The 18,310-nt window shown below is 45.1% G+C and overlaps 1 protein-coding gene across 1 annotated transcript in view; it reads right to left on the bottom strand.

Annotated features, from left to right (window-relative positions):
- Positions 1-372: 372 nt before the first annotated feature.
- The window catches only part of LOC144145395 (uncharacterized), a 38,850-nt gene continuing 20,912 nt past the window's right edge, over positions 373-18,310 (bottom strand). Inside the window, exons 2-5 of the mRNA XM_077676983.1 lie at positions 16,531-16,682; positions 13,084-13,151; positions 5,497-5,577; positions 373-694 (exon numbers count right to left, since the gene is read on the bottom strand). Coding sequence (XP_077533109.1) covers positions 543-694; positions 5,497-5,577; positions 13,084-13,151; positions 16,531-16,682 — 453 coding nt within the window. The 3' untranslated portion in view covers positions 373-542. The remainder of the gene's footprint in view (positions 695-5,496; positions 5,578-13,083; positions 13,152-16,530; positions 16,683-18,310) is intronic.

Raw genomic sequence — 18,310 nt, 5'->3', positions numbered from 1 at the left:
CTGAAAGGTTCTGCCATTCACCTCAACTTCCCTTCACAGGGAGGGCGACAGATTAGTTTGGTGGCTCGGTATCAGGGGCGCCGCCCCCTTCTGTTAGCATTACGGCGAGAAGCTGTCAATTGCAGGTAGTAATACAAAACATCAGTGGTAAAGTGCACTCTCTGCAAAGTTACCAAAGCGCGGAAACAATTGACTGCTGCCAATATCTGTACTTTTATTTCATTAGCAAGTGCGTGTCCTTTCCGTGAATGAAAAGAAGATGGCGAGAGTATATACAAAAAAATACAAGGAGCACCATGCAATTTGCATGAGTAGGGAACTCCGAATAAATGATTTCTCTGGGTTATTGGCAAGTATCCAGACTCGCAAAAAAACATGCTGTCTCAATTACTGCTTTATTAGTACATCCTACTGTAACACAGTTGTCTTCCAATTTCCCAATGATGCTGAATTCAAATAAAAAGCACATGAATACGGCACGCAATTAGTCACCAATGCCATAGTCAATTCGGAAGCCGGCAATTTATGTTATGGGAAAGAGTTTAGCGATCCGCATCTTCGATGTCCGTGAAGTCGTCTTCGCAGAGGTCGGCGTCATGCAGTGGCACAGCGAACCCGCAGATGTCTCCGAACTGCTCAAGGCAGTGTACCGGCACCAAGTCTTCGACCTCTTTCGACACCCACAGCGTGCACTCTGCGTATACCATAATTAACGTTAAAAAATTTTCATCACAAGCAGGCATAGCTATCACTGTGATCACGCGCTATATTACGCGCTCGCGTGGTTGCAAATTAACCCACTACTCGGCCTCTTTTTCTTATGCAGAAGAAAACCATGTGCTGCCTCTTGGGGAATGACTAGAATAGTTTTTACGTCAGCCCCTTTTTAACATTTACCACCCGAGCTAGTTACCGATAACTGAATGGTTCCAATCAACAATTTTTTCCCGCAAGTGCGCAAAATGTTTGATACTGGCCACATTGATAAGCCTATGAAATGAGGGTAAATTCCCATTATATTTGGACACAAGGAAACGCGCCGGTATTGATGGGTGCATGGTTACCCACGCTCTACAGCAGGTACACAACAAGAAATTCCACCTCTTTTGTATAAATATACCCGCTGTGAGAACCTTTCACCTGCTGCCACCAAAGTGCAGCAAAAAACAAATATACGGCAATCTATAACATTGTCGTTTCCCATTGTGAAGCCTTACAGCGGCATTTTTGAAGTCACTACATTGAAAAGCTGGTGCAGCAAGAGGTCGCGGCAAATGAACTACCAAAAACGACACCTGTAACAAAGTGGTCAAGAAGCACACAAGTGCGATACGTTATAACCTACATTTGAGTAGCGTTTTCTCGACTTTGAACAGTAGAGCGGCGCTAAACGTTGGTCAAGAAACTGCCTTTGTTTTTTAAATATTTTATGGGTCTTTGTAAATGTGTGTCGCTCGCACCTCCTTGCGTTTTTTTTATTTTTAATTAGCGAGGAGACAAGTATGCAAACTTCTTCCTAAGGGCGCATTCATACTCGTTCACTTCAGCTAAAGTACTGACACAAATAGCTTTTGAAGTACAGTGGTACTTGATTGCCTGAAAACAAGCAGCCAACCTAAAATCCCAAGGGAACATTCGAACTAAGGTTCCCTGGAAGCAGATTTTCTAGAAAAGCTTCTGAACAAAAAGTAGTTTGCCTTTGTGGTGACTCATCAGTGTCTGTTTATACATGAGCCTTAAGCTTAGAGGAAATACTATTACATTCGGTGGGTAAAACAGGGGAGATAAGAAAAATGCTGGAAAGGCGGCAAAAGTACACCCTTCTTTCATTGGAAAAAATTAAGGAGGAAATGAAAAATTCTCCCCAGGGAAAACAAACTGGACAGATTGAGGACTCACTCACACAGTGTTCGCGGCTTTTATTTTGGCTGTTTGGGTTTAAACAGGGTGATTTATTGCAATTAGATACTTCAGATCAAACAAAAGAATGGAAAACTTGACTGTTCTTCATTTTTTGAGCACTCACAGGCACAATGCCTCATGGCATTGTATCAGGTTTCTTCTTCACCGTCCTTCGTATTTTTCTCGTGGTCAGCTTGGAATTTTTACTGCTTAGTAACAGCGCTTTTTCTGCAATGGGTGCTTTTAGTGCTGGACGATTCCTTCGTTCAAATAAAAGGCACATGAGAAATAACTTCAAAAGCATTCGTTCATCAACCTGCCATCCCAAGCAGGTTTATATCGTGTAGACTAAACAAAGAGAAAGAAAATCCACGACGATTGCTATACTCTATGAGGCAGAATCTGTGCTCAGCGCGAACTGCAGTCTTCGCGGTCAGGGCGCATACCTGGTGCGTCTCAGGTGGGGATTGCGTGAGCAGCTACCGCACGGCCTGCGTGCATCTCGCAGCCCTTGACTGCCGTGGAGCATGCTGTTGAAAATTGTGTTTGAACCTCTCGCACAAATCTGCCGTGGTTCGGATGATCCACAAACAGAGGAGGTGGCTACCCATGGCGAAAGTGTGGGCGTGAGCCACTAAAACCTTCTGAACCGTGGTGACGCTCTGGGAGCTGACGCCTTAGTTTCGTGTGGCACCCTCGCTCACACTTTGGCAGGTCGCTGGTGTGCCACTTCCCGTCTGCTTGGCTGGCTCATCACTCGCTCGGTTACACGGGTTCCGCCGCAGCGGCGAAATCCATGTACCGGGCACCAAAGCGCTGTGCGCTAACAGAGAGATAACGTATGCCCTGCGCACACCCTTCGCGGATGAGTGGTATGACAGACATTTCGAACACTTTAATGCAAGAAATACCTTACATACAGCATATTCTGTAACTTACCTGTTGAATTGTTTTAGCATTATCTCTTTGTGAGAATGAAAAAAGTGGTGACCTCATTTACCTCAACTTCTGTGCATTGTAATAGTCCGTATTTTGGGAGTAACATGGTGTGTGCAACGTGTTTTTCTGAAATATGCCTAATTTACCCTTTTCTTGTTTTTCAGCGCTTATTCTTCTTTTAAAAGATAGTTTCTGGCCTAAAATATCAAAGAATTTACAGAAGTGACATAGCAAGGTAAACAGGTTCCCAGCCTTTCGCACTAGTAAAGGAATACGGGAAGAGAGGAAAGGAACAATGTAACCATAACTAGGCACAAGCGATTTGACGCGTTCTTAGACCGGGAAAGGTGAAATCAGAAAGCCCTGATAACCAATATAGTATGCGTTTGTTATTGAAAACTTACACTTGCAAAGAATCCGCCCTTTCATAGCACTTTTTGTTTGGAAAGTCTGGTTAGTAATATGAACTGCTAAGCCTCTGTTAGCCAGCTGAAAGTTTCATGGGAGGGAAGACACAATTGCGACTCTAAAGATGCAGTAGGAGCTCCAAGGACCACAAAAATGAATCGTCCAGAAGACATTCTTCCGTGAATAAAGAAAATGAAGGACAATTAAGGTAAGGCACGTGAGCGCGCCACAGGGGGTCCTCGAGTAGCGTTATGGTTGTGGGTGGACTAGAGGAGAAAGAAATGCAATAAACCTCCACAGAGGATTAAGATGCTGAGGAAATGAGCGGACTGATTAAGGCAAAATAGGAGTTTCCCAGTCTACGGGACCCTGATTGGGCGCAATGGGATGACACATTTTAAGTATTATAATACACTGATGGTAATGTACGTATTCTCGATGGACTGTTAATGAAGAACTAAGCAGATGGCCACACTTGTGGTGGACCAAGACCACTGTTTAAAATACTTTTACAGAGCAACTTAGAGATTATGATGGCGCCGTTTGAATGTTGCGATAAGCTGACATTTGGAGAAGTAAATACACATGACGAGGTAGCAGTGGCGCCTGGAAGGTTGAATCAACAAAACAACCGGTTCAGCCACCGCTGTTCTGTAGCGTTCCCTTCTCTTGAACTTCCAGATACTGTAAATACATTTTGTTTATTCGCCTAACAATGATTACAAATCAGTAAATATCGGTGATTTTTTGGCGTTTTTGAGACTGTTTTCGGCGGTGCTGTGTCAAATTGCAGCGCCGACAGAATGTGCACCTAAGAGAAAGCTGAAGGTAATGTGAATCCCCAATGCTTGTTTACGCAAACCTTCACAACAGTTTTTTTTTGTGGCCGTTAGGAAGAGTATACTAGAGCTAAACAATGGGCACCCGGGAATCGTGATACGAAATACGCTAATCTGCGCGTTCCAGATTGCATGAAGGCCGTTCTTTTATATTTAAAATTGCCTGTAATGAGAAGTCTACCACCTACACCTAAGACTCCGATGCTCCTTCTTTGGTGTCATAGTTAATTTCTTGTTACGCAGCGAGCGAGCAAAGACGTGCCCGTACGTGTGAAATTTGAAATATTTTGCCGCCGTAGTGACTGTTTTCTACACCTAGCTAACCGGCCAATTTCTCCATGCTCACATTGTCATGAGGGAGAAGGACGACCGCGAGGGTGCTGCAACCTCAATGACGTAAAGAACGTGACCAGTGGCGGGAAGGTAATTATAAACTGTTTGAGACACACGAACTATGATTAAACAGTAGTGTTGGTGCTTAGCCACTACCGCTTTCATTATCCGGTTTATTAACGTGCATTTTTAGTGCACGTCTACTCATATTTATTCGCATAGTAGAAAAATTTTGGCGGGTAGATTTTTCTGAATAATGCTTTCTTTTAAAATACGTTTAAAAGAAAGTGGAACCTAAATAAGGGATGACGGGCCTTGTATGTCTTTCAAAAGCACTCATAAGGTGCACTAGAAGGTGCACTAGAGTGCACTAGTTCTAGTGCACCAGAAGGTGCGCTCTTAAGACACGCAAAAACTGTTGAATGTGGCCCTCGGCATAAAACCACACTTATAAAAAAATGAAAGTACGTTCTTTCGGGCGCAGAAACTCAAATATAAAAGACAATATCAAAAAATATGTCTCATCACTGGCATTTTCCAGCAAGAGGTGTCTCTATCTTATGAACAAGGAACTGCGCCAAATGGCACCAAAATATCGGGAATTATGCCAATCTCGCGTATCGCTATGCACGTTAATATACCGAGTGGGTAATGCAGCTCTTGCAAGGTCATCGCATTTTTTCACGACTTAGAACCAACATTTCTACTCCTTTAATAGATTAACCCTCTGAAAACAGGACCCGAGTAATTCCTGGCGCTGTAGGAGGAAAATGGGAATAACCGCGGGTTTAGTCACATCGAGAATTTAGATTATATTCGGGAGAGTGGACGGAGCAGGTTATTCAGGGCGAGGGGCGCTTTCAAGCCAGCTGCCGCTATACTGTTCCTTTGGAACGTAATAATTTTCTAACTCTTCGTAGCGAAACGTTTATCTGATATGTTTCATTAAAAATTGTTCTCCCTCTCTCCCTTTATATGAAATGTTTTTCTTCTGGTCAATTATGCCTTATTGGGCGACATATAAAATTTGATGGAACCAAACATCAAGGGTTATAGGTTGGTTCTGATTACTCACCTTCGGCAAAGTGCGATGCTTCGGTTATAACGCAGTCTTTGTAGTCGGTGTAACGAACATACTTCACCTCAGGCACTTCGTCTGCGCAAGTGTTAAGAAACAGTAGTTTTATTGCTTAGCAAGGCAATGGCAAGTGATGACCAAACACCATACGCCTCGAACGCAGCCTGTCGGGGCGCATCCGAAATCCCCCAAGCGTCCCGTTCCGAAAGCAGTCGTGGGAGTTTCCGGCCCGCGCACTACTGTCGCCGCTGCTTTTGCGGCACATTCGGGACTGATAATTTTCATTTTTTGCGTTTGAGATGCATATTTATTGGGAGCAGTCACTTTTTTCGCAAATGTTGTGTATTTACCAGATTGGAAATGCTTCTAACGCAAAGTTAGTGTGGTACATTCGGTCCGCACAAGCGCCTGGTGTGTGTCACAGGCCAGCTTCACAAAGCCGGCATATGTATGGAGCTGATTGTAATTACACAGCCAGGAAATCTACTAACAATACCTCCAAAAGCAGCATTCGTTCAGATACGCATACTACGGCTATACATTACGTTGTAAATCGGTTTCATGTGCTTACATAATCTAGCGTAAAGCATACCTCGCCAGTTACGCTTCATATCTCAGAAATTGATCTCTACACTGAACAAGCTAATGTGCATAATTTACACGGGCATTCTACGAAGTAAGTACTATGGATAATGTAAAATTGTATGCGGCAATCATCACGCGACGCTCAATTTACTGCTGGGTCGTCTTGTCGCAAGGTCAGCACTCGCAAACATTCACCATCTTGTACATATATACTTCGCTTATATATCCGCGTCCGCGACTAAACGCTTCCTCAAAACATCTTCATATGACGTAAGCAACGTGCCGAATATAGCATAAAAGTGAAATCAGAAGGCCTCATCGTATACCACACTCTTCCAACAACACCTTTTATCGCTTGTGACTACGTATGTACTTACTGTATACTACAAAAATGCGGCTGCCGAGTGATGGGCTGTTTGTTGAAGTCAAAAACCTCAATATATGTGAACGCGCAGCTTTCAAATACCGCCATTTCTTGATTTCGCTCCGCGTTTGAACACAACGATCATTAAGCGTCCCCCTGCCGTACCCCCCCCCCCCCGTTTTGTGAAATAGCAGTGCATTTCGCATCTAGTGGTCTGGTAATTTCTACCTGTCTTAAGTTTAGACGAACTTCTTAAACATTTCCGAAGCTACCCTGTTTTTTTTAAATTCTCGTACGAGCAATTTCGTTTCTCCTGGAGAACCCACCTTGGTTCGTGCTATCAGGCGTAATTGGGCACATATTTCACGACGCACATCCTTGTAATATACCTAAAAATTTCGCGTGGCCTCTATTCCCATGAGAAGCACTAGCTTTTGTTAGGTATTAGCTCAAAACATCCCCGAATCATATTTTTCTACGACGTATATATTCAAAACAAAGCCGCCTTCGTTGTTTGCGCTGCAAAATAAAACCAACCTCTCGCTGCTTCAGGACCAGCCCTAAACGAGGCGAAAAAAGAATTCCCTTCCGTCTGTCGATTAACTCTATGCGCTGTCGTATTAGGCGGTGACAGTGGTGATATACTGCTGCCGTCGCCGAAGCCTGTAAGACCGGCAAAGAAGCGCGCACTACCGAGTCCACGGATAGCTCTTGTTGCCGTTCGAATGCTCTATCAGGACGCATCTTCTTCTTCAAGTGCCCTAAACGTACTTTTTGCTTACAGTCATCACCATAACAAGCTGTTTAGTGCGCCGAAAGGCAAAAGGAAGCGAAAGAGAACGAAAATACTGCATGAGCCGCTTCCAGCTGCGCAGCGGCCATCCCGTAAGAACCGCAGAGAAGCGGCAGCAGGTGGCGCAGCGATCGCGAAGCTCGAGGCGCATACCTCTGTCCGAAAACAGTGAAAACACCAAACATCTTTACAGAAGTGGGCCCTGAACTGTCGCGCCACTTCTTAAAGATTTACGCAATATGCACTGGGCTTATCTCCGGAAACGCATTTTCGTTATCGACAAAGTCGGTGATCCAACTTTATTGACCACCACTTTAATTTTAAATTTACCACGATAACCCTAAACACGGCAACTCACACCAAGTGTTAGTAAAGTAGCGGGGCTTTAAAATAACATATATAATTATGATATATTTTAGGCTTAAATGAGCTAAAAATCCAACAATCTTGTTTTAGTGCAAAGCAGTATATGGCTAACCCCCCTTCCGCCCCCCCCCCCCCCCCCCGTTTTCATTCCGGTGTCATCGATTTACTCGGTGCAATTCCAAGGCTCCTCCTCACCACCGCTGACACCTCTTTCACAGCTATTTTCCCGCTCGCCTCCACCGATGACCCTTTGGCAAGTTGCGCAGTCGGCAGCTAACGGCGGTATGCGGTTATCAGATGATTGCGAAAAATGAACAGAAGTACGGATGGGCGTAAAAAAAATGCACTGACGATTACTACACTCCCTGAAATGAAATTTCTGCGCAGCGCGAGCTGCAGTCTTCTCGGTCACGGGGCATGTCTGCTGCGTCCCAGGAAGTGTTGGCGTGATCAGCGAACGTAGGGCGGCGTGCGTTATTCTTCTGCCAACTCGCAGTGCGCCACCGCCGCCGGCGAGCATATTGCAAATCGTGTTTGAACCTCCCGCGCAAATTCACGTGGTTCGAATTAGCCCCGCTCAAGAGAGCAGTGAGCATGTTGCTGGGTATCTTGTTTGAACCTCCCGCGTAAACGTCGTGTGGTTTGAATGAGCGGAGAATGGAACTGCGTCTGGGGAAAGTGCCAGGTGAGGGCGCTACTTGGTGGCGACACATGAAACGTGTGAGGGAAAGGCAGTGAGAGAGATGACGTCGTAGCCGCACGTGTCGTACTCCACTTCACCCTTCGCTAGACGCTCCTCTCCGTTTTCTTGCTTTCGTCGCTGCTGCGTTCGCTCACTCGGTTATGCGGACATAAACAGATGTCATTCCCACGAAGCCCAGGTAACGGCTGCCAAAGTCTGCCCCCGAAAACTACCGGTATCCGCCGTCACCGTTTCCACTGAAATTCGCTTAGACAAGTACGTGCGAATTCATCCCAGTAGAAGAGAAACTTCCCCAGTTGGAAAGCCGGCGTGAGGCCATATTTCTTTTTCAGCTTGGAAGGCGTTCCGATCGACATTTTCGCCGGTGTCTTTCGCGCCTATGTATGCACCATCCCCGGTTACCGGTTCATGGGTGCACGGTTTGCGGGTACAAAAAGAAGGGCCTGCACGCACAGCTAGGCGTCATACTGCTACCGATGGGATTCCGGTTGTGCTGGCATTAAGATATTGAAAAAGATGGGTGTAGGCGATTAGTCGCCTGTCGTACTCCATCGAACGGTTCGGGTGTGGGTTGATGTGTTACACCGACATCTTACGCAAACACTGAGATGCATTCTAGGGGGAAAGAAAACGGACAGCCACATGTTTGTACGCGAGAATAGAGCTCAAGGGTTTCCAGGTTTTTTAATCGTTATGGGACGGATGCATGCCATTCGGTTGGAGGAAGAAGAGCAAGAATGGAAGCGTTGGCCCGAACACAAGCGCGAATGTGTGCAAAACCAACGGAAAGTGATGGGTTGTAATCTGGCAACGTGCTACGGTGGCGTTTTCGCGTCCGGCTAGCGAATCATGCCGGGATTAATTTTAAAATGGCGGACCGCTGGCCAACATGGAGGAAGAAAAATTTTGTACAATTCAAATTTGGTGCCCTTCGAAGACCGCCTCATAGTCTCTACAATGGCAGAAAGAGGGCGCCAGGAGTCCGCTAGAAGTAGGAGTTCCTGTATAAACATCCCCCTCGCGAGGGGCACGATCAAATCCAGAGCATTTCCGGGGGCGCACGACGTTAAGTAGTTTGCGTTACGTTAATGTTGTTGCACTTGTGGCAACTGCTGACGAGAGAGCGCTCGTCAGCAGTAATTTGAATGAGTCAACGATATAAGGCGCGTCCGTAGCGCCCCATTCTGTGTATGCTCTGTGGCGCAGTGGGTAGAATACCGTGTACATTGCGTTCCGCCCGCAGGGTCGAGGGATCGAAACCTAGTGCCGGATAGTATTTTCTTTTATATAGTGTAGGGGGAGGGGTGCGGACAGCGACGGTGCGGACTACGACGGGACAACGCGGGTGACATCGTGAGTTACTGAAATGCTCTGCATTTAAAACAACGGAAAGCTGCTGACACCGCCGTTACCGCCTCAAGTTTAGCTCGTTGAGTAGCGGCGAATCCCTACACGGTTAACAGCAAATTGCCCGCTTGCAACGCCGGCGTGCGCCATTATCACTTTCTCACAGGACTTTCAGAGGATCTTTTCGACGGCGTCTGTCACTTCTAAGCACGCGCACATGACCGGTGGCCGGTTTTTGCGTGCGCAGGTTTGTAGTGAAAAATATTTGGAGGGAGGAGAGAGGCGTGCCCAGGTAGCCAGATGTTTCATGCCCGTTCTGTAGGATGGCATGTCCCTTGTGGTGGTGCGAGATTTAAACGCGGACGTTAAACGGCCCAATGGGACCTGTCTGGAATCCTTAGTGGTAGAGCGGATTGGGTTTGTGTGTTAGCCTATGCTCAGATTACCGACGCAAGACCCGTTTTGCCATCAATGACGTAAAAAAATGTCATGTCACACAGTTTGGTTGGGTGAGACGTGAGGTGACGTAATTCTTTAAAGTTACTACAACAGTTGCGGCAACAGTCTGAACCAGGCCTTACACAAACAATAAGATGCTTACGACGAGGGAGGGACACAGGCAGTTCCATGTTTATCTGCAACAACAAAGCTTGGATACGTAATAGGTTCATTCGTCTAATTGGCTTGGAAATTGGCTCCATCGCAAATTACGATAAACATGTTTTGTTTCGTACACTCCGTGGACTGCGTCCAGCTTTGCAGGTCATCCTTCTTCACAGAGTGGAAAGGCACTAATTTTTTCGAGATGCGAATTACGAGAAAATAAATATTTACTGAAAACTTGCACAAGATGTTATGTGTGAGTGGCCACGGTGTACGCACGACATCATGGCGGTAAACGGCTACCGCAAAGAACCATCACAGACCCCCTGCGTGAACTTTATTCACCGCCAAGTTCAGTGAAAAAGTGGGCTGTAGTGTGAGAAACAAATGAAATAATAATGGCCGCGTAGCTGGTGACTTCGCTGCAAATGTCGTCGAAAGACAATCGTCTGCTGCCGCTTCTGCCACGTAAATGCCCCTCTTCTCTCCTATGCCAACCTATCATGCCCCCGCCTTCCCCCCCCCCCATTTGGATTCTTTCGCGATAAACCAAGAAGAGGTTTGTTAAAACCTACACGATTTCGCAAAGTTACAGTGCTCGTGCCATCTACTAGAAGCTTTTCTTATCGTCGAAATTACAGCACCACCACGGGGTCCTCACTCGCGGAGCCCTTTTTGAATTTTTTGGTCAAATTTTTGTTCTCAAACAACGTATTTTCATTAGTTCTCGCAAGTATAAAGGGCGCATTCATTTTGAAATAAACGAACAGTGCGAGTAGCATTTGTGCATTGATGTTCTCCTCAAATAAATCTAATGTTTTCTCTGCGGAATATTCATGACAAGTATGACGCATTTTCAAACTTAGGGCTTTCGAAAAGCATTGGCCCTTCAACCTTCACGTTCAACAATCTCGTTAATTTGTGGCCGTAAATCTGAATCGAGGGACAGACACACAGTAAGAAAAAGAAACATACAAAGATGCAGCACAAACGTTCGCGTGGAAGTAGCCCAAGAAAGCCTATCCTTCCTGAAAGGGACACTCAGAGGGTGACTGATATACAGTACAGCGGAATGTATCTTACAACGCTCCTGAGGATGTAAACGAGACGACAGTTTGATATTTCTTTTGGGCCTGAGCTTGTACGCTCCAGATCTTCGCGTGTGTGTGGCGTGTGTAAAAAGCTCATTAGTTAGGATTCACGCTTCGAAATGTTAATATTTAAGCATTCTGAGTCATCGCCATGCGTCAGGGTCTGCCGTAGGTGGCAGTCGAAAAACTGGCTTGACATGAATAACGTGGTTTGAAATTAGAGTAGAAAAACGGTGCTGGTTACACATCCGGGCGACTTCTTATAAACAAAAATTCAAGTACAAAAAAGGACTAGAACTAATGGCATTGCTTGCTAGCATTAGAAATCCATCATTCTACGTCACAGATTCTTGGCTTAAAATTACTAAAAAATGCATTTCTTAATTCGTCCGAAACAGACCCACTGTTCAGGTCCGTTTTATCTGGTTCTCTTTGGCGTTCGAATACTTATTTCCACACCACCCGACTGCACATGCATATTATACATTTCTATTTCCTCAAACAAATTACGACTACGCAGTCAGCGCCTGTCCTGTGTCTTCCGTCTTCGTTCCTTTGTCTGTAGGCGCTTTCCTACACAAAGACGAACGCATAAAAACGTATATGTCTTTCTGTATTGTTACGAGGAATGTAATTCTCACTTGTTTGAATATCACACGCCAAGTTTACATGTTGTCATCTCCTACGCTCGGTTGTGTTCTTCTGTTGGGGCCGAAACCAAGTTACTGACTGCTCACTCGTTTTGAATAAGCGTATAGTCGTAATTGCGTAACTGTGATAGCCTAAAGGAGGCACAAAATATTGAGTAGCCTCACTTGAACGACCGCATCTTTTAGAAGTGCGCTATAAATTACCTATTAAGCCACGTTTGAGAAACAGTACAGAGAAGGTGAGAAGTTACGGCCGGGATGAGTTTACACCATTTGCATGGCGATTTGATAAAACCCATTGCGTAGCGCCTATGCAACGACGCTGCATATCGGCAAGTTGCAACTTTATTCTTTCGCTTTGTATTATCTGTCTTCTTTACTTAATCGAACAAACGTTTTCCTGATGTTTGATTTGGCGTGTAGAGTCGCTTTAAGTCAGATTTTTAGAGCTATTAGAAAGGCAGCCTGCCAGATGTCCAATGCGGCATTACGTTCATCGTAAGGAATAAAGAAGACACCTGCTTTCGTTGGAATCCACGGAAAATACATCCTTAAAATAATTGGTTCTTTCTCTGTTCCACTTTTTTGTTATTGGTTAGCCAAGTGTTTCGAAGAAAATTATCCTGATTTCGAGAAAGTTTAATGTAGAATTCGCAATACACTTGACATGATTCCCGCTTGATGGCAAGAAATAAAATGTAAAGTGCGCACTTAGTGCGCGCATTTCACTTCGTAATCTATAACATAGGGTATTTTGAAAACAAAATTGCAATGCTTGGCACAGAAAACTTAAAATTCGTTGGGATACTTTCATGCACACTTAAAGCAATGCCTAAGATGATGCTATGCATTGAATGAAACCCACTCATTCAAGGTCGTTCCCGTTCCCTTCACTAGCTCGAATGAAGTTCTCTGGTTTTTGAAACAATATTACGATCTACACACATGTAATTCCTGACGAATTTGCAGGCTTTCTTTCCTTCCAAAACTTCTTCAAGCTTTGTAAAATATATTACAACCTACAAGGCTTTTATAGTATTCCATTGAAGCAATAAAAGGGCTAAAACAGCTTCGATAAATACCTTTCCCGACGCTGAAGTTGGCCGTATCTGGCGTTGCCCCTGCCGTGTAGTGGAACGCGTAGTGTTTTCTGCAAAAAAAAAAACCATCACAGTAAAGTGTATAGCAGGTTGTTACTGTAAGAGCTGCACATTTTCTGGTAATTGATTTTGTGGCTCACTAGCAACATGTAGCGTTAGCGGTTCGCGTGATCTGTTCGCGTAACTTATCTATCGGTGCATATATATCTAAAAAACGGTGTGTAGTTATTTCAACTGTTATTTCAAAAGACAAATGCGAAATTTAGGCCTTCTAGCCAGGTTTTGGCTATCAGCTGCGCAATTGAGTAATTTAGTTTAAGTCAATATTAAATATTCGGAGCTGTCAATGCAGATATGTGCCTTTCCCTAAACAAAGTTATTTTCTGACGACACTTTAAGCACGCAGCTCTTCTGCTTTCATTAACCCAATCGGCGTTCAAAGATCGCTCCAGAAAGGGCAGGCAAGGACCAGTGGAACTTGACGAGCTTTGCTTCCGAAGATGAGATTCTTGCGGCCATGCATAAACGCACGTCGGGGTCAACAAATATCGTCGGTGATGTATTTTTAAGGGCAGGATAGAAATGACCGAGCTTTAAAAGATCAGAAGTTAAATGACCTCACTCCCGAATTTCAATTTTTATATTTTGTGCACAGGGGAAATGAGTTTTATATCAAAGCATGGGGGAACTAAAAGATGTCGCCTGGTCGTCGCCCACAGGTTCTGACTGCCCAAAGCCCAAGACCCAGGAGCACATTCTCCGCTCCTGCCGCCAGTATGATGCCCGAGAGCAGAGCTTCGGGCCGCACTCCAGCGTCTCGGGCGCCCTAGCTACATCCTGATGCACCTGCTTTTCCCGACGGGCCCCAACTCCATCCGGCGGGAAGCCTTCATCGAAAAGACCGACCTCATCAAACGACTATAGGCCAATGCCTGCTGGCCAACCTTACGCACCCCTTATCTCATTCTTTCTCTCCCTCTTTCTCTGTACCCATTCGTTCTCACGTATCCCCTTTCATACCCCCCTCCCCTTTTCCTGGACTGGATTGTATGCTGGCGAACAACCAAATGGGTTAAAATATCCCCATACACTTCTTTTCCACTTTTGTTTCAATAAACCACCTACCACCGACATCTAGTAGTGCGTTATAAAAACTGGAAACGGAAAACATTGCTAAAACTACGATTAACAATACTCCTATTTACCCATAGCCTATGTAAATAGAGTAGTTTTAATAAGTACGTTTCGATTCAGGAACACAATACTACTCAAACGTTTGTTTTGTTCGTTTAAATAGCTGTGATCTAGGCGTCTACGTGTCTGCGGGTTGTGTAGCTCCAATAACAGTCAAGAACAGGACTTCCGCATGCACAGGTCTTCTAAACGCGAAGTTAGTGTGTTTTTGCTGCATCGCATTGACAGAGCTTATGTGTGCTGAGCAGCATATTCTCACGAAGGTTGGCGAAATGACATCTGTAAGATTCGAAACACAGCTTAGGAAGGCATCAACTACCTTAACATCTGGCCTATGTTCTCGTTGTCTTTTCTCTAGTCTTCGCTGTGTTAGAACGGCTATTCAGTTATAAGAGAGAGAAACTTGTTTAACAGTTGAAGTGAGTATATGTGTGGCCGGGGTCTTCAGTCGAGACACCCTTGGTATGGCTGGCTGTCTCCGCCCTTTCCGCTAGTAAAAGCTGCGTTTCAGGGTGGGAGCTGGCCAGCGTTTTTTCCTATTGTTCGCGTGAGGGGTTGGGGTGGGCCAAGATCTGGGTTGCCATTCTCAGACAATTTGATGCGCCTGTGGCTTGGCAATGTGTACACAAAGGATCAAAAAGAGTAGGATGGATGGCATGCAGTCGTGTTGGGTGTGGATGCGTATTAGTCTGCAGTTGTCTGAGAATACGTTCCTGTTCTTTCGCGGCCTGATCGGTGCCTGGTAGATACAGTTGCCTCGGTAGTCGGTAATGTTGGGTGATGTTGGCGTATGTGAGGAGCGGTTGCAGGTGCGCTGCGACATTTCTTGTGGTGCCCGGTGGGCGAGTTCTCTGGTCAGGACGTGTCCAGTCTGGTTGCGCGAAGAGCAGAGTGCGCCGGGGTCCATACGATTCTGACCTGCGTCTGTGGGTTCGTTGAAGCAGCACCCGAAGCGCTTGTCTTCACATCCTACCTGCTTGGTATGCTCGGCAGGCGGCAGGACTGTCCGTAATATTACTTTGGCCTTTGTCTGGGAGAGGGCAAGGGCGATAGCGGTCTCACCAGCCTACTGGGTGTTAGACGACCGGAGCGTCAGACTTGACATAGGGACGGTTCCGGAGGTATCGGCCGCAGGTCTTACTCCGTACCTCGCGCATTGCGGCGCGTCTGTATAGACGACATCGTCTTGTCCTCCATACTGTTTTTCAACGCAGCAGCTCTTCCTGTGCGTTTTTCCTGATGATGTTTCCCGTTTAATTCCCAGGAATATCTTATCTTATAAGTGTTCCGTTCCTAATTGCTCTAGGGGTGACAGAGAGTTGCGAAAGTTTTTGCGTTGCAGTAAATAGCGCAAAGACCCGCAACTTCATTTTGGGTTTCCTTTCTTACCCTAACCTACTACAGCAAAACATTCCGGACGATATATTCAAAATTTGTTCTCTACCTTTTACAGAAACATTACCGCCGCAAAATGACCCGAGGTATATTCCTCAAGGCAATATATATTCCACCACAGCCTTTGCTTGATAACAGAACGATAACATTATTTAGGTAAAACGAACACCCAAAGAGTCCTCTTCCCAAAAAATCCAGCTAAGAACCAGGAGGACTGTTTCTGTCTCCTCCAAAAATTACTTTCCTCAGACCATCAGATCCTGCTTTCTTTGTCCTACGCAGTCCTCCGTATAGATTCTGTGATACATCCAACACATCATACTACTAGGCACGGCAGTGTTCAGCAAACATGAAGACTGTAAAATCCTGCACCCTTCCCTGAACACTTCGAGAAGCAACTGCCCATGTCCGGTGCACGCTCCCAGCTTCGGCTATTTTAAAGGACCATTGAAGCTGCAGTATTTCTTTTATTCCTGGAACGATGAACAGATGCCAACTTATGCTAGTAGTAAAAACTATTATCTCTCTCTTTAAGCGCGCAAGTCTTGTATAACAGCGCTAAGAAGTCTTCAACACAGGCACCTATATCAACCATCTCACTTTGCTTTCCAAGCACCTATATTTAGTACGAATACGCGAAGGCTTGCAAATGCGAATAAATTACAGGAGAGTTTTTTTGCTGGTCTACCCGTTATTTTTGCAGGTATACGTAAAGCAGCTCTTTTAAAGGTCAAGCAGAAACCGATGGCGAAGTTTTTGGCATTTAAAATGTGACATTAGGTCGTTCTCGGTCATCGTCAAGTACCATATCTGCACTGAGCATCTCGGACGCTGACTTACCTTGTGTGTTCAGGACCATCGTTGAGTGACCAGACATATGTGACTGTTTTGGCCTCATAGTCATATTCAGTACGAATCGCCGTGAGGCATTCAAAAATGGTGTCGTTGTTGCTGTCAGTTATGCCAATGGCGTACGGAAAAGCTCCGAAAGCCTGAAAAAAATAGAAAGGTTAGAAAAGCCAGAACATATTACAATGAAATGAGCACCTAGTCAGCTCTACATTGCAGAAACTTCATGTGGAGAAAAAATACCAGCGTAAGTGAGAGAGCGTGCACCTTCTAGCGGGCAACATTTGTGGAAGGTAAGAAGATACCGGCACGTTGAAAAGAGGAAGTGGCGAACTGCGGGTTTTCTCTAACATTACTGCATTTCTTTATAAACGATATTAGTACAATATTTAAATTGGCACACAAGAAGAAGGATGAAAATGGCGCTGGCTGTTCACCATTGGGGCTCAATTTGCAGCTTCAAAGAGACTGCGCTGTGATACTCAGCAGTGAAAAAACTACAAACATGTTCGAGTTTCCCAACAAAGAGTAAGAATTTAATCAAATCTTGGTTTTTGATTCTCCTATATTCAGAAAGAAATGAACAGCGCCGTTCGTCTGCCTTCTCTGGTTTTTCATCGAGGTTCCTGGCAGTGCCGTACAGCTGCCTTCACACAGCTATTGCTCCGAAGCTTGGGATTCAAACGTGTTTCTTCTGGTGTTAAATATTTCATTCAATCCTCCGTAACATCACATTTAGTATATTCACAATGGCGCCCTGAGTTATTGGATATTCCTCTAAATTTAAAAGGTGCTTCAAGTAGACAAGATACTTTCCTAGATTGCCTGAGCAACACATGGGGCACTTCAGCCATATTTTGCGCCACCAATCTAAGGAAGATGGCCTCGAAAAACGGAGAATAGAGTGCGTGTTGGGGCAAAGTCCGCCGACTATTGGCTGCGATAGCACTGTGGTTGCATCCCCGCAGATCTCGCCTACAGGCCCCGTGCTTCTCGACTGCTGCGCCGCCTGCCGCCGCTGTTCGGCTGCGCTTACGGTGTGAGCCCTGCTTGGCGTATATGGGCATTATTCAACGTTCTATGGTGACTTATGGACGAACAGATTATGTTTAGGGATCTTTAATAAAGCAGCTGCGGATTGGCAGTGTGCTCTAACGCTAACAAAAGTAAATGGGGGCCCCGTTCTTCACGATCACGGACTGAAATTACGGGCGGCAGCAAAAACACCAGAATATCAGCACTTTCACCTCGAAACACTTTAGGCAAAAGGGAATCCTATTCTCGCCTCATTTAGACATGATAAAGTTACAGAGAAAGTTAATTTTGTTTGCAGTGTGTACAACATATGGGGCTTCGTTTTTCATACATGCGCATGCGCCGTAGCAATCTACGTTTCTGTGATGGGATTCCTCAATACGCCGCAACAAATTTTCGTTTTTACGGTAACACTAGCACCACAAGAATGTTAAGAGAAGTGAAAGGCTCTCTGTATTTAATATGTACCCGCTGACGCCTTAATGGAAAAAGTAGGGAAAGTCAATAGAAGCACAAAATACTAAATTGTCTGCGACTACGAAAGCAACAGAATAGCTGGTACGGGTATAAGCAACCTAGTTAAACTTTCTAAATGCTAATAAAGCTAGTCTCAAAAACGCCCGGTGGGATTCACTAGACCAAACTAAATGCAAAATACTTCGCAGGACATACGGGAACGTAAACTGTCGTTGATTGCGAACAAGAAAGAAAATCAAGAAATTGCAATTTCAACAGA

The sequence above is a fragment of the Haemaphysalis longicornis genome, unplaced genomic scaffold, assembly GCF_048455015.1.
Source record: "Haemaphysalis longicornis isolate Haplotype H1 unplaced genomic scaffold, Haemaphysalis longicornis Haplotype H1 scaffold_7, whole genome shotgun sequence".
Lineage (NCBI taxonomy): Eukaryota > Metazoa > Arthropoda > Arachnida > Ixodida > Ixodidae > Haemaphysalis > Haemaphysalis longicornis.
This window is presented reverse-complemented; position numbering and strand designations above follow the sequence as displayed.